This window comes from Paramacrobiotus metropolitanus, unplaced genomic scaffold, assembly GCF_019649055.1.
Source record: "Paramacrobiotus metropolitanus isolate TYO unplaced genomic scaffold, Prichtersi_v1.0 Parri_scaffold0000026, whole genome shotgun sequence".
NCBI lineage: Eukaryota > Metazoa > Tardigrada > Eutardigrada > Parachela > Macrobiotidae > Paramacrobiotus > Paramacrobiotus metropolitanus.
This window is the reverse complement of record NW_026570246.1, coordinates 261,562-282,084: the sequence shown is the minus strand read 5'-3', so window position 1 is coordinate 282,084 and position 20,523 is coordinate 261,562. Positions and strand designations below refer to the sequence as shown.

Sequence of the window (20,523 nt, the reverse complement as noted above, 5' to 3'; positions counted from 1 at the left end):
CTTTGACTGTTCTAGCCTGCAGTGACCAGACAATCTGTACATAAACACTATCTGTAGCTTCTGTTGCAAGCATGCATGCTTAGCAACTTCCATACTGTCACTCCATGACTTTTATTTTTATTTGAATTATTGTTATTCAGTTTTGTTCGACTTTCAAATTGCAGCGATCCAAAAGTGTATACAATCGTATTCCAAAAATCGACAATGAAATAAGAACTGAAATACTGCAAAATATAAAAGAAAAGCAGTGCCATAAAGCCGACACTAACAGCAACGATAGAACACCATCGCGTTCAGCGTTCGCCGCTATGAAGCTTAATAAGTTTTTTCATGAAGAATAATCACCAGGCTTGCAATATCAGAATACCCATAACAGTATGGCTTTGCTAATCACGAAGAAACAATGACTATATAACAAGATGAAGCGAGACAAGATCCACAACGATCTTTGTAATCAATCCAGCGATGGCGCCGTTTGAGTATCGACGTCAGGAACTAAAGGGATTTCGGCAGTGTTAACAGGAACTTCTTCGTGAGGAGTGATGATGCGCACCGGCACCGGCAGTATGTCACGGTTCTCAAAGACGGCGCGGGCAAACTGCTCAAACAGTCGCTCGACGTAGTTACGTCCAAAGGGATTTCTCTGCTCCAGGAATCCAATGTGTCCACCGTGGGATGTCACCACCAAGCACATGTTGGGATTTTTCTTCGCCTCTTCACGAGGAATGGCTAAATCAAACACACAAAAATTCTAATAAGCTCAAAAATCAAAACGTACAATCATTATTCTAAATTAAGTAAACAAATTTTACACTGCGTTCGTGGGCAGAGTTTCGTAGTCCATAACAGCGGCTTTTAAAAAACTATATCACCAGAAAAAAAGAGAGAGTTTTGTGGAATGCAGATTTAAAACTTTCCAACTGGCGATAAATGCAGGCATTTGTGTATTTACACACCTACCACAAATGCTAGGTAAGATATGCATATACACCCCGTTCACGCCAAGTTGGCGGTGTCCATTTACAAAATTACCCTGAACCACTAGTCAACAAATTTAACTTTGTTTAACTTTAACGTGATTACTGAATCTATCCAACACCATTTGCAATTAAGGTTTTTAAGATTTGAGCTATATGTGAATTACAGGAATTTTAAAACTAGAGTAGACCACTTCAAAAATGCGCTGCAGTTAAGCTATCGCGGTTTCGTCTCTCCCACATAAAATTGGTTTTAAATTCCCGTTTATGCCGTAGTCCAAGGGCGCTAAATCTGCTGACTTGGCCATGCATTGGCCCTTCGGGGTGCACTTCGCACCATTAATTTGAAGCCGTTCCTGGGGCAGGGCACCGGTATAACGGTGGGCGTGGCCGAACTGTAGGACGATATTCTCCGCGAGGTCACCATGCAACCATGGGAACTCCTCCTTCAACGTGCAACATAAAATACGATTCGCAAGGAGTTGGGCGTTAAAATTTTTACTACTATCCTGAGCATAAGCGCGCGTCCCTCCGTTGGAACACTTTTCAGTGAACACCATCCCTTTTTTCAACGAGCGCTTTATTTTGGCGAAAAAACGATTTTGCTCCCCTAGGCGGTTTGCAGGTTTGGTCTAGCAGTTGACTTTTAGTTTTTTTTCCTGAAGCTCTCTCTTGGGGTTCTTGAAACTGACCTCAATTCCAAGCGCCTAAAGTCGTTCCTGCATTTCTGGCAGAATTAAATTGTGTTTTTTCACTGCCATGACTTGTTTCATCGGTGCCTTCACTTCGGAAGGCGCTTCTCGCGGCACCGCAACCGAAAATCCATTACGTTTTTGCTCAATAAATGCGCAAAAGAAAACTACGCTATAACCTTTAAAAACATTGGCAAAACATGCGCTGCACGATTCGGCAGAAAATTAAAATGACACACCGCCAACTTGGCGTGAACGAGGTGTATCATCCTAGTTACAAAACTCACCTCTCTGTTCAACCAAAAAAGCTGTTAGCTTTTTTGCTTTTTCTTAGCTTAGCTTTTTTCTTATGCATGCATCAAACAATTTATCATCACAGTTTTATTCAAAATCAGCGGTAATGATTACAGTCTCACGCATACCGTCATTCGGGGAAAATACATCATCAGCAGCATTCAGCGCCAGTAAAGGCGTCTTGATGAACTGAATCTTGTCGTACAATGAGGCATTCTTGTAGTATTCATCCACATCCGAAAAGCCGAACATCTTGGATGTTATATGACTGTCAAATTCCCGTATAGTCCGCACATTTTTTAGCCCCTCCAGGTCATAGTTGTTCTTTAACATATTGCTGTGCCTGAAAAATAAAAAAATTCATCAACTTCAGTTACCAGCATGCATCTTATAGATCAAATGTTTGCAATGCTAGTAATTGTCAAATATCCTAAGCATCCACAAAACAAACATGATCGGAAAATAAGGTAATGTTGTAGCGATAAAGTTACTAATAATTTGCTCAAATTGTCGTATCCTTCAATCAAATAGCACAATACGCTAATCAAACAGAACATATTGTACCTATGCACTGCAGCACATAATGATCGTGTCAGCATACGATTAAACAGCAGCCAGTTCAAAGGCTGTTCCAAAGTTTTACAGGATTCAAAGATATTCCATCCAACCGACACAGCCATAACGCCCACTAACAGACTGTCAATATTGTTCTTTCCGCAATACGCCAAATACTGGCACAGCAAAATCCTACAGAACATGAACCATATTAAAGTTAATACTGTAACTTGTACCGGAATTCAACCGTCGAAAATTCTTGGCATACCCGCCCAATGAGATGCCGACAGCCATAACTGGGACGGTGGGATAACGACGCTTCAGAAGTTGTATCACTTCTGCAATGTCCGTGGTGTCAACCGCGCAATAAGACTTCGGAGTCTGCGAATTTAACTCTCTTGATTAGTGGGTTGCAAAATATCACGCACTGGGACAGTTCCTCACCTTTAAATCGCCTGCCATTCCACGGTAATTCATAACGATCGCTCTGTAAAACGCAAAGTTCGCAAATTATGACAGACTAAATATCAACAACCAATACAGCTCAATAAACAAACACAAAAAAGGCAGAAAGCACAGAAAACCAACATGTAACAAAATAATTAATTTTAGTTTCCTGAACAACCCCGATCACACAGCCTACACTCTGCAGCTGAGCCAATTTGCAGCGCCATTTTCAAGCAGCAAAAGCATAAATGGCCATCATTTCCGATGTTCAATAAAAATATCATGCAATGTGTCTAATTATAAGAAAATGCGGCATCAACTTACGTGAATCCCAATTCCTCCACCACTTGCACCAATCCCCGCACATAATTCTGCCCACTATTTCCGGTTAAACCGGGCAAAATAAGCACTAATCCCGTCGGTTCCGGCACATAGACATCACTGCGGCCCACCGCGCTCTGATCGGCCCCATCGGCATTTTTCTCCGCAATGGGAACTAATTTCTCCGGATGTTCCACTGCCACTGACACATCTACATCCGCTGGATCAGCGGTAATGTTAGAGACGGATTTGGGTAAATGAACATGGGTTGGTACGAGATCATCCAGTTCGGGCACACTGCTGGGAGCGTCTCCGACTGCAAGGTCGTAAATTCAGGGCTCAGAGCGTGACAAATCAATATAAGCGTCAGTCTGGCCGACAAAACATCCAAACATTCCCCGGAAATGTGTTTACATGTACTATTATGATTTTAAAACCCTGCCGGCAAATAAACATTTGTATTGAAAGCCTACCACTAAGTTTTCGCGCTTCGGTGCTTCCGGTGGGGATACTGGCGTCGCTGATGTCGCCAGAGGTGTCAGGTGCCGATGTGGATGCGGCAGATCCAAAATACGGAATCTGAAGGCTGGGAAAACGAAAATAATAGCTCAGGGAATCCACCAACGACGTGGAGGAGACAACGGGAACTTCCGATGGGGATTTGGGCTTCAGACGGGCGTCCCACCAGTCCAGCGCAATTTCCCCGCCATCCGATGTTATAAACAGCTCACTACAGACAGAAAAGAGAAAAATGTTTCCATACACAAACACACAACAAATATTTGACCAGCGTACCGCATATAAGGAAAATTCAGTCCGCGATGACGTCCAATTGAGGCGAAGATCGTCATTAAACGAGATTCATGCACGAGAGGCGGTGGGCGATATTCTTCGTGCAGAGCTGGACATTTCTCTTTCATCAGCCGTAGAAATGCTCCGTCGGCCCCGTAAATCTCTGGCACCTATAAAAGTGTGCGATTAAATCTGACACCTATAAATTTTTAAAAAAAGCATCGAAACACCGTCGTACCTTACGTATAAAACTATAAATATAATTAACCAATGTCAACTACACATTTCTTGAGACTCTTTCGGATCATTTTACCAATTCACGCTAAACGCATTTATAACGCACAAAAACTGCCAAAATCTAAATCATCACCAACGGTTTTTATACGTTATCATTATTGCTATCACTCCACCAATGTCTAGGTTTATAGTTTTGTTAAAAGTTAAATGCACGTTTAATTTCACAAATTCATAACGCAATGGTGCAATTACTGGGGTAATTTCGGATTCACAGGTTTGCAAATAATTCCATGCATCGCAACCTATTTCAGTATGCAAATACACTTCGTCTAGGTCCTAATGAAAGCTTTTCACAGAAACCTGAAGGCAATTCTGAAATGGCATAATGTATCGTATTTCTTGAAGTTTCATATTATGCACGGGCATCGGGATTAAAAGTTTCCTGAGTTAGAAGTTTTTTTATCAAACTGAAAATAATGCATAAATATGATATTGCTACGCAGTACGCACAAGTTTAGCCAGTTTAAATCATGATATTCCTAATGAATGCGTAATCCCAAACACGTGCTTCTGTGGCTCGACTAATGTACCGGAAGGGAGATCAAAATGCAAAAAATACCACTTCCGACAAACTGCACTATCCACTCACCTGACCACAGTAGGTTTTATAATAATAGGCATAATACATGGCAGCGGGAATGCCCGACCACAGATAAGGCGACGGCATTATTTCCGTTAGGGATGCAAGCATCGATCAGCAAATCCAAATATCAAACACCTCCAAGATATCTGAGATTTGCAGTCACGCTTCGAAAACGCGTGAAAACGGGAATCAGCCTGTCGTGCCGATGGAATCGACGAGTGATACCAAATGCCGCACTCAAGATCTTGAACACTGTTCGGCAGTGCGCATCGGGATGAACACGGTGGAACTAGATCGGATGGAAACTGTAGGATCCACAAACCACGCACAGCAGAAGTACGCGCGTGGATGGCAGGCAGGTGGAATGACTGGCTTAAGGCTCAGAATATCTAGTACAATAGCCGATAAAACTTGGCAGCGAAAATGGCGGAATAATTCAAAGAAATGATTATTACAAGCAAGTGCACGCCAAAGCCAATAATATTCCCAAGTTCAAGGTCCAAAGTCCCACGGAAACTGATCATATGCTTTAAATAGGGCCAATCAATAACATTACAGCTTTGCCCATGCAGGCACTGCTGCACGCTTACGGCATATGCACGCACGAACGGGCTGCACTATAAGCCGCAGCAAGCGGCACAGCTGACTCAGCGGAGCCTGTTCCTATTCAAACAAGCGAGTGAAGCGAGCTCGCGTTTAAAATTAAATTTTACCGTTACAGTCTACGATACTAATTTATAAGTGTACCGACAAAATAACAATGCACAGAGAAAATAACTAAAAACTTTGCAATAATAAATTAGTTAAATTTTAAATTTTAAGTGCCGTAAATTTTAAGTGTTGTACGAGTAACGAAGCCATGTCATTTAAATACGAGTACAGCATACAGTATCTACAACAGCATCGCTTTTTGAAGTTATAGGCTTTCACGTATTTTTTATTTTTTTAAGTTATAAGTTCAATCTTTTTATGTTCTGGACTAAAGCACGCTTTAATAAACACATAAACTGGAGTTGTTTACTATTATTATGATAAAATATTAATCACTCTACTTTTTAATTGCGTACGTACGATCTGAAAGAGTATTAACTAATGCTATTACTAGTACATAATAGATACAAAGCAGAAATATCTATCGCCGCTAAAACGTAGTACAATCTTGCTGTTGCGATTTCTGATTTTTTTACCATCAGAATTGCTAGTCCGATGTAAATGTGAATTCAAATCCCCTAGTACTTTTTTCTGATCATGAACGGCCGTAGTAATCTGAACGGAGGACGTTGATATCGTATGTGCACAAAAATTTCAAAGCTGCTTTCGCGGATTTGCCGTGTTTTAAAAATAGTAAAAGGTTGAATGGACTTCGGTTTTTAAGAAACGTAAGTGTGTTTTGGGCTATATTTCTATTATCTATACAAGCCAATCATAAATTGCTAGGAAGATGAGCTGCAAACTCTGTGCAGCTCATTAGTTCCTACCGATATGTATAACAGTTCGCGAACAGTTTGAATGCACGTTGCAGAAAATAATTACTAATTATTGATAATTATTGTTCTACAGAAAATAATTATTTGATTTCTGTTTTTAATAATTTAACTACGATGTATTGTTGGTGTGTTTGTTTAGGTTTGCTTCGAATTGATCCACAGTGGGCACGAAGTGAGACAAGCTACATCGAAATTCAAATCATAAGGTCATCTAAATCTCCACAACCTAAGCTATCGAATTAACTAACAGATTGGCAGCGAATGATGGAGTTTGTAGAGTTTCTGCAGGAGGTTCGAGACCGGTAATCCCCTAGTACCCCTACGTACTTTTGCCGGTAAATTAGTAATGCAAACGATCTGATAATTAATTAGTATTTTAGTTACAGTACAGGTATATACAACTAATACAAGTACGGTATACAGGGAGTCTGTAAACGATACTTTTAAACTATGTAGTAGAATCCACACTTAAAAACGATGCTTCGACGTAGCCGTACAGAACTATACTTATGTACTGCATAGTATTCGCGGTAGGACGATGAGTCGGCAATGGCAAATCTTTAATTGCAGTTGAGCGCTTTTTTCTCCACGTGGGTTATGTAGCAGCAGCAACTGTTGCGAAACCGGATCATCATCAAGAGCCAGAAAAGCCGTCATTTCCTGTACGAAACAGCAAATTTGCAATCTTAGAGAAGATCCTATAAAAGACTTTAAGGGTTAGTTACATGATTATAAGTCCTCACTTAAGGTATCAAGAATGCTTTGATTGAAGGTCATCAGACTGCACTTCTCGTCGCCTGATCAGCAAGCACATTTATCAAAACAAATCCCTTGTGCATTTTTTCTGCCATCAACGTTAGCAGTTTAACGTAACGTAATGTTGATGAGCACAAAATGATAGGAAATGATTTGTCGCCTATGGATTGATGTGTATACGGTTAGTAATATCCGGGTCAGCAGAACACTGTACTGATGCCGTGGTGCTTTATCCAAAAAAGCGGTGATCAGAGCGAAAAAACCGGGATGGTTTGCCAATACCGCCTCCTAATGTAAAGATTGTATAGGTATATTTATTCTGTGCCTTTCTTCCCTGACTGGAAATTATTGCATAAAACAACCCGACAGGCCTTGCATCTTATGTCAGAACATAACCACGAAAAGTAGTAGTTCTGCTGGTCACTGTAACGTATAATTTATATGCTGCACTTACCTTCTTGATCCCGGCACAAGTATCTTTCTCTTGATCGTTGTCCCTGGATTACAGCATCCGTGTTTGCGTCTTCAGTAATCACAATTTACAATTGTAAACAAATTATGTCCAGAAGAGATCACGAAGGTACGTGCAACTGACCACTTCCGGTCATGTAAATACCAGCATTTAGTGCACTTTAATTTAATATTACTGTAACGTCTGAATTTATTTGTGTAATGTAAAGCAATATGCTATATGAATTTACCAATATCAGCGTACGTTTTCTCAGCTAATTAAAATGCAGCATTAAGTATTTATGCAGTTCGTAGTATTGTATGCATCAAGACATAGGCTATAATTCAGAATTTCGTTAGTAAAGCGGTAGCGATTCTTTATTGCCTTGCAGTTACGATCTAGAGGAGCGGACTAGTGTTTCCGGTCAAAAACTCCTTTTTGCGAGATGCATACTATACGAACTGTTTTGCTGGCGGCAATTTATAAAGTTGAATAAAAAAGGACTCCAAAAATGCCTTTTGACATCTAAACATATTTAGTGAATATCCTTTGCTACTTTGTGATTTAAAGTGTGAATGACTGAATTTGCCATTTAGACCGGTCAGCGCCGGAAGTGATACCAACGATCAGCGGCTCCATTACAGCGCCCACTGAAGCGTTGCACCTAAGCCTTTCACGCTCGGTATCACGCGCATCGACTGAGTCGACCGATCTCCCGAGTGCCGATCCGACGGCACTGCACACTCCGGAGCCAGAGACCCAGTTAGAAGCGGACCAGGAAGATGCTATAAGGAAGACCCTCGCAGCCAAATTAACAACAAATGTGCCAAAACTCTTCGAATCCGCTGATGCGCACATCGAGCTGAGCAAGCCGATCAGCCCGGAACCGGCTATCCGGAAGCAAGGAAGCTTGGTCACTATGTCAGCATTATTAATTATAAGTCTAATTAAATGCCAGTTTAACAACAAAAAATGACCACGGCACGCGGTCATGCAAATAATCTTGTAGTACCGGCTTTGACAATAATATACAGTAATTTACCGCTGCCGGTGTAAGCAAATTTAGAGCAGTATTACCTAACAAAAGTATAACGATAAAACAAAGGATGAAAGTGTCATGAGCGTGCAGCACTGAAGCGCTACAACTGTTGACCATATTAAAACTGCGAAATTGTGCTTACGATTTTACTCTTCAATATTTTTTATAACTTTATTGCACCTAAAATTCTTAAATTGTACCAGCAGGATGTTTTCTGTGGGTTGCGCAGTATATGTCAACTGTCAAATTAATTACAGTAGTCATAAATTTTTGGAAGTTAAACAAGTGTTGGTAAACATTTTTGCACTTGCAGATTTGCAATATGGAATACAATGATGGGCGCGACTTTGTTAATCATGCCATGGGCCATTGCGCAAGTTCGTAACTGCAGTGTATTCTTATATTTTTGTGAATTATTTGAACCGCGCATGCTCTATGCCTAAAAGATGTTCAACTACAGATCTAAAGCAGTTACACAGATGCACACGTATATGTAAATAAAATATTGCAGTATGCTACAGTAACAATTTTTATGGTGATTATTTTTCATCAGCAACCGATCAAAACTGTCTGTTGTTTTTAGGCCGGTTTTATACTGGGCATATTTCTAACAATTTTCCTTGGATGTCTTTCCTATTATACCTGCAGTCTGGTACTGTCGTCTGCCGAAAGACAGAAGGATGCAAACGACGCAGAGAAGGTCATGCGTCCGGCGTTCTTTGATTTCGGGGATGCGATAGAGTATTACCTGGGCCGGCGTTTGGCCTTATGCGGTGTAGTGATCTCGCTGCTGACATTCCTGGGAGCGTTAATAGCATATTGGATATTTATGTCCAGGTTCCTGTTTAACGTGGGGAATGTCATATATCGTAAGGTGTTATGCGGTACTATGCATTTCACATTTTATCTGTTTAATTATGCTACGTAGATTATGCGTGGGATACTAATTCCACGGAAGCGGATGCGAGGTCAAAATTAGAAGCACCGATTGATTTCGAGGCGCTCAACGTCAGCGCAGCGGTGAAGTCCTTCAAAGACTTTTGGTCAGCACAGTACACTGTGCCGGTGTATTTGGCGGCAATTCTCCTTCCGCTGTCCTGCATGCGGGAACCGACAGTATTCACCAAATTCAACGCTCTCGGCGTTTGCTCCGTATTTGTCCTGCTGGCCTATGTGATATACCGAGCTGTGATATGGGGAATTAATATGGATTCCGGCGTGGATGATTCCATTAGAGGTCAGTTAATCTTGTCTCTTTCCTCGACTCTTTAGAGGTCGCATGTAAAGATATATTTTTATGCAAAAATTTTTTACAAAATCATCGCTCAGCTGTATTATGACAGCTTACAAATATCGCAGTTATCAATCCTTACTACGTTGCCTTTCGATAAATTTAGCTGAATGTTATGTTAAAAACATGAAAAACAAAGTGCTTAATGCTACACTTCTTAGGAAATGGGACTAGAAAATTCTTTGCATCGTGTGGTAATGTAAAGTGCTTTATTTTAAATGATAAATCAAGGACTATATAGTTATATCATATCTGTACTATGCGCAATGTAATTATTGTATTCCAAGGGTTTAACACCAAGTTTCCGGCCATTACTGGATCGCTGTCTATGGGATTTTTCATACATAACGGTATTCTCCCCATTACACAACATCATGAGAAACCGCAGAATAAAAAGCGTGATCTGGGATTGGCCTATCTGCTCGTCGCACTAACTTACTTATCCATTGGCATTATTTTCTATATTACATATCCGGAGCGAAAGGATGAAATCCCCGATGCAAGTTATACAACACAATTTTTCGGGCTTATCTGAAACAAAATGGTCGAATATGACAGCCATTTTGATATACTTCGTACTCGTAGTTTGTAACCACTTTAATGTTAGGAAAGTATAGATATTTATATGTTAAGATACAATCATCTACAATTATAATATTACAGAATATAACAGTTTTAATTAAGATTCTGTTTTAGAATTTCCTCCGTTTAGTCACAAAAGTCGATATTTTTGGGATTGTTGCCAGCGTTTTCCTTTTGTTCCAAATGGTCACGGTTTATCCACTTATGTTATACATGTTCCGAAACCAGTTCCTTGTCAAAATTCTGAAGAAAATTGACTACAGGTACGACAAACAATTTACAGCAGTGCATACAAGATACTGCATGCTGGTTCTGCAAACTTACAGTATAAGAAGTGTATACTGTAAGTGTATACGGTTTTATTTCTGGTAAGTTTGTTAACAATATTGTAAAATTGCAGATATGGCTGGATCATTGCTGTGAATGCCGTCGTTGTAACAATATGCATACTGTTAGCAATGTTTTGGCCGCGTGTTGGAACACTAATAAGGTCAGCGTTTTCGGACTCCGGGTACACGTCATTATTGTTAATGTGCAAATGTCAACGTTTTTTGTATTCTCAGGATTGTTGGAGCGATATCGGGATTTGCGTACAACTATACTTTCCCGTGTTTGGTATACTTGGCAATGCTTCGTGCCGCCGGTTATCTAACAAAACTCTCTTTGTTCTTGCATGCAATAATAATAATCTTTGGAGTACTAAATCTAATTGGTCAGTTTATTATACCGGTGGATTAACATGACGAATATGGAACAACGAAAATGTTTGAAAATCAGAAACAGATGTTGTACATTTTGCAGATAATGCCATTTTAAAAATACCAAAAACGTAGTAAAAATGCTTATACTATAATTATGGAATGTTCATTGACTCCAAGGTTATTAAATTACGAAAACAAAAAATTTTCGCAACACATACATTGAATCCTGCAAGCGCTATAAGAGCAGCACAGTAGCGACTAGCTGCTGTGAATTTCATTTTCAAGTAAAGGATATTCTGGTAGTTTTGCGCTGAGGGTGACCATACTTTGATGTAAACTTCTCGTGTCCGCCTGCAGCGCTGCTGTTTCCCGATCGCTAAACGACATAGTCTTCTCTGCAATATATTGCAGCGGCTCCAGCAACTCAGTAATGTCGATCACCTTTTTTACGGCATTCCGTATGTCTCACCTGCATCGAACAGACCGGACAAATATAACACAATCTGCTTGACCTTTTGCAATCTCCACCAGTGCACGCAATTTCATCCGTATATCTGCGATTTGACGAACAAGGCGCCCTTTCCACTGTTGCTAACCTTCTTTTGTCTGCCGCAGTTGGTTGACCGTATTCTGGGTGTTGACCTTTGACTGTCGTTCAGCCACACGTTGTTCCTGCTGGCGCACATTGTTCTCGGCGTTGCAGACTGCTTCACGGACATTATTTATCGCTCCGCCAATCGGCCAATGTGACAAGGCACATTAATGACCTTTAGGGTGTCCTTAACGACGTTCTGCGCACCCCGCTCTATTTCCCGCCCCACGTTTCCTGTCCCTCTCCCGATTTCCCTACCAAGATGCTCTACGCCTTTCCATAGGGGATCTAGAAAACGGCGTTCGCGCAGTGACCTTCGGCTGTTGAGACTGCAGATTAACGGGGGCATGGTGTAGGCTGGTGCGCTCTTGACCGAGCTTGACCTGTGCATCAGTTAAGGGAAGTGGGTCGGTACCTGGTACCGAATTCGTATACATGCACGAAAACTTACACTTTCGTGCACTCCCAAACACATTTTTGTTTCGGTTTATGACGTTTTGTAGCCAGAAGATTTGTATACACTGGCGTGAAAACCGTTTGTGCGCGCAACATCCGGTTCGGGAGTTATGGCTGTTACAAAATTCCAAAAAGTTTAAATGCGTTCAGGGGCACCAAAAGTCTCATTATGGACCGATCTCCCTCAAAATTTGCACGTAAATGCACATAACCACGAAGAACGTTTTTACACCGATCCACTGTTCTAGCATGTTTTTCAAATTTTAAAATGAATTTCAAAAATTTTAAAATTCATTTTAAAATTTTAAAAAACGATCTTCATGGACATGCGCATTTACGTGCAAAATTTGAGAGAGATCGGTCCATAATGAGACTTTTGGTACACCTGAACGCATTTAAACTTTTTGGAATTTTGTAACAGCCATAACTCCCGAACCGGATGTTGCGCGCACAAACGGTTTTCACGCCAGTGTATACAAATCTTCTGGCTACAAAACGTCATAAACCGAAACAAAAATGTGTTTGGGAGTGCGCGAAAGTGTAAGTTTTCGCGCATGTATACGAAATCGGTACCATGTACCGGCCCACTTCCCCTTAAAAGCGCGGATGCGTTGGTCGAGATCGGTAGGGGCAGCGGAATTTGCCGGTCGGTCTCCTGCATTGCATTCTTCAGTTGCTGCAGCTCAAGAGACTCACGGATGATCCGTTGATCCTGTTGCTGTTTGAGTTCTTCCGAAGCGGTACGCATTGGCTCAAGTGTTGCATAAAACCGCTGGAAGTGAGTTTGCTTTTGGACAGGAGTTGCAGTGCTTCCGTTGACTGGTTAGGAATCTGGGCGTCGGCGAGGGGTTTGAGGGCATCGTTAGACAGAATATGGACTGCGTTCTGGTATGACGTTGCGAATCTCGACCAAAATCCCTCGATGTCGTTGTCATCAGCTAAAAATAAAATACTCGGAAGTCGTAACTACTCTACAGTACTGAGAAAGTACATACTTTTATTCGCTTAATAATTCTACAAAAAACTCTTTCTTAAAGTCAATTATTTTAATATAGATTACCTCACTGGTAATTTCATCGACGGGAGTGACGATTTGCGCACACATTTTATCACGATGTGTTTACAAATTACTACGGATGTTTTGCTTATTATTATTATGTTCTGTTTTGTTTACGGATGTTTGTTTTGCTTGTTTTGTGTTTGTTAATTTTCAGACAACTCAGTAGGATAAGAGGTCACTGCGAAAACTTTTGGTTGAATCCCGTCAAAAAGGCTGTTAATATTTGGAAGCCATCCCATTTAAACGTCGAATCTACGAAATAATCCGAAAACAATCTGACCCGGCATGCGCACAAACATTGCCCTAGTTAGGCTAAACGGCTAAAACTTCTCAGTGTTCCCACGATATCTTCCGCTTGATCTTCCATCCATATGACGTGTGTATAGCAGTGAAATTGACTAGTTACTCGTATATACTCGTACCGGAACCATTGCTATCACGAATACTGCTACGGAGCAGTGTTTATTTTGATAATTTTCTATAGATCATTTGTTAGTTACATAAATTGCTTGTGTTGCATGGCACCATCCAGGAGAACCACGCATGTGTTTGATTCCGTATCTTTTGCTAAGTATGTTTATAAGTATGCTTATTTTAATCGGTTGGCAAATTTACGATACTTCTGGAACCGGTTTTGCTTTTAAGGATTGCGAACGGCAGCTAGGAGCCTAGGTCCATACAACTGTAAATCCAGCACACCAGTATCACCAGCCCATCATGATCAAGATCAGATTTTCATAATCGCGATGCAATAATATAGATATAATACATTACACAAAAATAACAATTCGCAATACCAAAACAGGAATTATTATCATTTGGAACTGCTGCACGCGTGGTGCTTTGTTGATCAGGAACTGTTAAGGTTGGAGTTTGCGGTGGCGATCTTCATTAATACTTCCACCAACTCTTCACTGAGCGGTTTAGTGCGATCGATAGATTTCGCTGCCGCGGGTTTTCTTCGCTTATCACCACGAGCATCCACAAATTCGCGAGCTGGACGAGCTGCTGCAGGTGCTGCAGAAGGCGGAAAGGTTCGTTTGCCGGCTGTATATTCTTCGAAATGGTCGTAGAAGGGATCACTGTCGGGGTCATTATAGGGAACCTAAAACATTTCGTATGCAACCTAAACAAGTGCTTATACAGCAATGCAGAACACGATTCTGTAGAGTAATAAAAAAATATCTATATATAATTATTGCAGTACAAATACCTATCTGTACGACTTACAAGTACCTACAATTAGTGAATACAATTCACCTGGCAGACCTGCCACCCTCACAATACTGAAAAACGCAAACCTACAATACGTTTGCCTTTCTCAATATTGAGGGTTTGCTTGTATCAGCTCATTAGGAAAATTTGTGTAAGAAACGATATTTATGTTAATGGCTTACCATATCGCTGAATTCGTTACGAAACTGATTCCAAGTGTCCACTAAACTGCTGGAGGAGTAATCGGCAAAAATTGGTTGTTGTGGCAAATCTACAGTTAACGAATAAAAAGTGCCCGAGTTAACGAGTAACTGTTGTGGTAATTCTATCGCACATTTCTAACAAAGTAATTAGCAAAGCGGCTCTAGTGTGCAGTGTAATGCTATTTGCCGACTGTATAAAACATTATGCATTACGTACGAAAATAGCTACTCGCAGCGAAGATTCGCCACAAATTTTTTGCCACCACAAAATAACATAGTCTTCGATTAACTGATCCAAACAAAATTGAATTTGCAACAAAAAAAGCGCTAGGAGTGATTTGGCACTTACACAATGGATATCCCGCTAAGCGCTGCGGAATTAGAAACCATGAAGGATAATTTTGAGGGGCATCCCAATCCGATTGTGCTGGCGAAACCGACATAAGCACGGTAAATATTGCACATACTCTGAAATTTTTTTGCATGGTATTTCACCGATTGAAATCGTGTTGTTAACAAAAACAGAATTTTCATATTTGACGTTTTAGCAATCACAGATTGCTATTGTGATTGGCAGTCTGTGAAAAGCACCAAATCATGAAATATTACCTAGTACCGCCGAAAGCGATTCAAAGATGCGACATAAAAAATGGTTTCATGTGCTACAAAGTAAGTATAAACTATAATTACATGTTTAATTTCCGTAAATTTCTTGCATGCCCGGCATGTTTCCGCTTTAAACAGGCAATGGAGCAGAATGCTTTTCGGTCAACTTCATTCGATGTGATTGGCAGCGTATAAAAAATTACTATAATAATTTAATGCAAGAGTGAGGTTTGATTGCATCCGGATTTGCAAGCCCATGACGGCCTGCAAATCGAGATGGATATAATCATATACTCGTACTATTTGTACAAGCTGTTATACGAGTACCACCATTTGTCAGCTTAAGATTATGCCGGCCACGTCAGCGTAAATTTTTTAAGTTTCCTTGACAAAATAATATAATCTTGGTCAACCTATAATGGTTCACCAAATTATTTACCTGTTAACTTGTGACAAATTAGCAGTCACAGTTTCTACGAAGCTAGTTTTCCCTGGCCAGTTCGTCAGAATTCGATGCAAGTGTCATGTACAGATACTATAGAAATATTGTACATAAAAACAGGACAGTGGCTAGCGACTGCGAGGAACCCTGCCTGTTACTGAAAAAGGAAATGCCGTATTCGGTTAGTTAATTTAGTTTGCCGCCTTGTAATTTTCGTATTTCGTAACACATATAATAATACGCATATGTCGGTAGCATATACAGATGACATCACATTGTACGTACTACGTAGCATATCTATATACGCAGCTCTGTATATGCTGCACATCTAGTCCTTTTTGGTTATAGTACACACACAATCACATCAAATTTATGAACAATGACTTTGTACGTAGATCTGCCACTAAAATGTGCAAGTTGTGCAAGCTGTAAAATGTGACCTTTGTAGAGTTCAAGAACAGGGTTTTAATATAAAACACAAGTAGCAGATTTACGAGTTACCGGTAGCACGTAGTCTTTGTGCAAGCACTGTTACGGCATGCAATAACGAAGTTCTTCTTTAAGAAGAGGAACCACTGTCTCTGTACGTAGATAGTGGTGTTTACGCAGAGACGGCAGAGTTAACAACACCAATAAAAACAACAGAAAACGCTATTATGCGACATCAAGCAGCGGATACTGCGGCAGCTTGTCCTTCAGCACCAGCATGCTTTGCCGAGTGCTCTCCGTCGCTTGCAGGAGCGCTGTCGTGTTCTGACCACCAAAAGATCCCACCAACGTGCTGATTTCCTGCAGCGGTTCCAACAACTCTGCCATGTCAACCATTTTCCTGATGATGCTCTGTAAAGTCTGTCCCACATCAAATAAACTGGCCAGATACAGAACCACCTGCTTGACTTTTACGCTAATCCTGCTCAGCATCTCCAGTGTAACCCGCATGTCCGCAATATGATTGTTCAGAATTTGTTTTTGTTGCTCTTTTTGCGTCTTGATTTGCTGCAATTGGTCGACTGTGGCTTGGACGCTGTTGACATTGGCCTGCGCGTTGGTGACCCGTTGCCGCTGATTGGCCACGTTGGTCTCTGCGCTGCGTACGGCTGCACGGGCTGATTTCACGCCGGCCCACAACGGACATCCGATATTCACCAGATCTCGGACGTGGCCCACTAATTTTGTACCACCCTTTTCCAGCTGACCGCCCACATGGTTCAGTCCGTGACCAGTCTGTTGCACCACATGCTCCGTTCCCCGCCCTACTTGCTGCGCCACGTGGCCCACCCCATGTCCCACTTGACTGGCAACGTGCCCAACACCGTGGGCGACTTTCTTGAGAAAACCACCAAAGCGCCGTACACGCAATGACCGTTTCGAACGCCAGATGCAGTTTTTGGCGTCGTGTAGTGCGTCCTCGCGGGATCGCAGCAGACGATTGGCATCTTCTAGACTGGAAATCTCTCGGGCTAATTGCGTTTGAGCGTCGGTGAGTAGCCTTTTCTTTTCGTTGAGATCGGTAGTAGCATTGTTGATTTTCTGTTCTGTATCCTGCAGATCGTTTTCGAGCAATTGCAGCTCGAGGGTTTTGTTAGTAACACGTTGATCCTGCTGCTGACGTAATTCCTCCGATGCGGCGCGCATTGGCTCCAGAATATTGTAAAAGCGTTGTAAGTTTGCTTTGCTGTTGTGGATCAGCTGGTGGGCGTCCGCAGATCCCACGGGTATCGGAGCATCCGCTAGTGGTTTTAGTGTCTCATATGCTAGAATGTTGACAGCGTTTTGGTACGGTTGGGCGAATGTTGTCCAAAAGTTGTCAACACTGTTATTGATGTTTCCATTCGCTAAAGAAAAATAAGCGTTTGAGAGGCTGTTGTGTACGGTACAAAGTTCTACTCGTAGAGAAAAAACGTATGGTTCGTTCAACAATACTGTGCATAATTTGCGAGCAACGATAGCAATATTTAATATTACTAACGTACTTACTACTATTCTGTTCTTACCTAAAACTGATGGCGTAAGCGTCCACGAAAAACACAGTACAATCGCAACAAGCGCAAGCATGCGCACAAAGTGTTCTTTCATGATAACAATAAAACCGAAAGATGAAAATTTATTTTAAAAGGTGCGCTGCTGGGATGTAAAATATATCTGTTGACATACGAATACTTTGATTCATAAAACCTACTACGCAAACTTTGAAAGTGTTTAAATATTCAGTGCCGGCGTCAATTGTCCCTGGTTGTTACCTTGATTTTTTAAGTCGGTTAATGTGACGGCACATGCGCCCAGTTAAACCTAAAAATTAAACCGAAGCATTCGTTACAGCGGATCGTTGTTGCGGAGATAGTTGACGTCATGTTGATTCTGTATTCGACGACGGAACAGTCGCTCATATACCCGGAAAACCCAACCAACTGTAAATTTACTTGCCAGAAAGCTGCATAATTCATACGGTATACTTAATTGCTTGGCCCACTGTACAATTTAAATCTGTTTAAAGCAGTAACCTTGTGAGAAATTCCACCAACCGGCAGCCGGATAACTAGCGCTCGCTGCAACCCAACATAAACATTATCAGAAACCCAGATCTACCTAGCGAAAATTATGTTATGACGTGAATTTTCACAGGTTCAGGAGTATGAACAGCGTTATAAGCAAGCACTGGATTCGATTCCCACCGGCTGGAAAAAGGTCAAAATGGAAGTAGCAGCAGCCATGGGAAAAGCCATTGCAAGCGTCATAAGCGCTGTTCCCTCGATGATAGGTGATGTCACATCGGTGTTAAGACCGCGCGGTGGCGTAAATAGTGCCGGCACAACAGCCAGTGGCGCACAGGCTGGGACTGTCCAAAAATCGGCTGTGGAAAGGGCTCTAGAAATGAGCACACTGGGCCAGCAAGCTGGTTTAGTGAACGGGATCCTGAATAAGTTATCAGCAGGACTGAACGGAAACGACACTAACTTCAAAGATCTCGCATCCCAGCTCAGCGTCATCGGAAACTTGATGCCGCGTTTGGCGGACGACCCGGCATTTGCTGTTTTCAACAGCCTGTTCAACCGGGTTAAAAATGTTATCCAGCGGCTTGTTGACCTCACGTCCGGAGTACAAAGGGAGCAGCTCGAGGCAGCCAAGCCGTCCATAGCTACCGAAATTGATGAGATCAGATTGCCGGTCGAACCGCTGATAAATTCGAAAAATCCCAGCGCTGGACCCGCGGCACCAGGCACAGAAGGACAAATCAGCGGAGCTGACGAGCTGGCTCAAGTAAGTTCTACAACTGAACACTAATTTTGTTTATTACTTATTTTTCATGGAATGACCTTATTAAATTGTACAATTATAAGTTCTTAGTAGTTGTGAGCTACGGTGTAACCGACGCTATCAATATTTACCACACGGCAGCTTAAAAATTATTATACTTGTTTAATATTATTCCCTAAAATTCTTTAGAAACAATATAATGCGATCTCAAAACTTTCAAAATAAACGGCGCTGATAACTGCACGGTTAACTAAAGTTTTCCAGTAAATCTGTGTTTGTTAAAAAAACATGTTAAAAATATAAATACAAAGACAGACGTCAGGAATACCAGATATGAGAGCCACTAGATAAAGGTCATGCATAACGGAAATCGACACTTCCGGTGCGCACAATTACACGCTCAGCGCGGCAGTGAATTTTTGAGTTTGCGGTTCACGATTCTTGCCAAGTTTACAAAGAACTTTTACCAGAAAATTCAAAATCATAGTTTGCATTTTAATGTTAGGCAAACTCTTATCAGCAATGGATGAGGTATCACCAGCAGCGAGCCGATCAGAACTTCCAGGACCTCATGAAAAACCATGACATTCTAGCGGAGGTAATGGTTAAAATGGCCAGGCTCAATTTGGACCGGATCGAGTTTGAAGAAATCCTGGTGATTATTCGTCAAAGTCTGGTAATATTGGGGCAAATCCAAACCCAGTGGAGTAAACTGACGCAGTTCTTCGAAGCCATGGCCGTCCGAACGGAATTTGCCGTCAACCAGACCATTAGCCCCTTTCTGCAGACCGTGGAAGACGGTGCACTGCAAGGTCCGCTGACGGAAGAGGAACGGGAATTCCTTTTGGAAATGTTGCAGCCGTTGGTGCGAGACATCCAGATGACGGCGCATTTCATCCATGCCGTAAGCAAAACCTACGTCCAAGTGTCATCAACCTACATAATGGATCAGCTGGCCGGCATGACCGGTCTGTCGGTTCTTCCGGCTGAGCAACGCCAACCAAAAATGCAGGAGCTGATTAATCAAAGCAAGGAAGCCGAGCAGGCGATTTTCCAAATGGCTCGCGAGAAACGCCTAGCGTATACTAATCAGGCCGGTTTGCTGGCAGAGGGTCAATGCTAGAACTTCCGACCGCAAGGTTCCTTTTATCAGTGTTGGATTTGTGACCTTTAAAAGCTAATTTTCTAGTCGTTGTCTTTCCGGTCTAATGAAAACGCTTTTTTGTATTGTATTGCGGACCCTGTGTATCTGTACTACACAGTATATATGAATTATGAACACAGTATGAATTGTTTGAAATGATTACTTACTGTACTTAAAGATTTTCGTTACGATTTTTTCTTTCAAAATTACATTGAAAATTTATCAATATAATTACACAACATCAAAGTCCTTTTAGTCGTTGTGCAATAGCATACAGCATGCAAG

At 41.5% G+C, this 20,523-nt stretch overlaps 5 protein-coding genes across 5 annotated transcripts; 2 read left to right on the top strand and 3 right to left on the bottom strand.

Annotated features, from left to right (window-relative positions):
* Positions 1–101: 101 nt before the first annotated feature.
* Positions 102–5,477, bottom strand: LOC129587641 (protein ABHD1-like). The gene is made up of 9 exons (XM_055481470.1): positions 4,965–5,477; positions 4,082–4,248; positions 3,760–4,016; positions 3,290–3,602; positions 2,963–3,005; positions 2,787–2,899; positions 2,528–2,710; positions 2,092–2,306; positions 102–729 (listed from the first exon to the last, which is right to left on the bottom strand). Exons 1-9 carry the CDS (start codon positions 5,064–5,066, stop codon positions 455–457), a joined length of 1,668 nt encoding a protein of 555 aa, XP_055337445.1. The 5' UTR covers positions 5,067–5,477; the 3' UTR covers positions 102–454.
* A 1,161-nt stretch (positions 5,478–6,638) lies between these two features.
* On the top strand, positions 6,639–11,367 carry LOC129587828 (sodium-coupled neutral amino acid transporter 9 homolog). The gene is made up of 11 exons (XM_055481759.1): positions 6,639–6,780; positions 7,016–7,161; positions 7,218–7,781; positions 8,249–8,573; positions 9,005–9,068; positions 9,275–9,560; positions 9,620–9,928; positions 10,270–10,481; positions 10,679–10,827; positions 10,965–11,054; positions 11,128–11,367. Exons 3-11 carry the CDS (start codon positions 7,760–7,762, stop codon positions 11,300–11,302), a joined length of 1,632 nt encoding a protein of 543 aa, XP_055337734.1. The 5' UTR covers positions 6,639–6,780; positions 7,016–7,161; positions 7,218–7,759; the 3' UTR covers positions 11,303–11,367.
* A 2,623-nt stretch (positions 11,368–13,990) lies between these two features.
* On the bottom strand, positions 13,991–15,334 carry LOC129587854 (uncharacterized). Its single transcript, XM_055481795.1, has 3 exons — positions 15,141–15,334; positions 14,771–14,859; positions 13,991–14,478 (listed from the first exon to the last, which is right to left on the bottom strand). Exons 1-3 carry the CDS (start codon positions 15,274–15,276, stop codon positions 14,224–14,226), a joined length of 480 nt encoding a protein of 159 aa, XP_055337770.1. The 5' UTR covers positions 15,277–15,334; the 3' UTR covers positions 13,991–14,223.
* Positions 15,335–16,370: 1,036 nt separating this feature from the next.
* Positions 16,371–18,107, bottom strand: LOC129587791 (uncharacterized). The gene is made up of 2 exons (XM_055481706.1): positions 17,834–18,107; positions 16,371–17,674 (listed from the first exon to the last, which is right to left on the bottom strand). Exons 1-2 carry the CDS (start codon positions 17,913–17,915, stop codon positions 16,494–16,496), a joined length of 1,263 nt encoding a protein of 420 aa, XP_055337681.1. The 5' UTR covers positions 17,916–18,107; the 3' UTR covers positions 16,371–16,493.
* A 358-nt stretch (positions 18,108–18,465) lies between these two features.
* Positions 18,466–20,466, top strand: LOC129587645 (uncharacterized). The gene is made up of 2 exons (XM_055481474.1): positions 18,466–19,097; positions 19,600–20,466. Exons 1-2 carry the CDS (start codon positions 18,531–18,533, stop codon positions 20,215–20,217), a joined length of 1,185 nt encoding a protein of 394 aa, XP_055337449.1. The 5' UTR covers positions 18,466–18,530; the 3' UTR covers positions 20,218–20,466.
* The last annotated feature ends 57 nt before the right edge of the window (positions 20,467–20,523 follow it).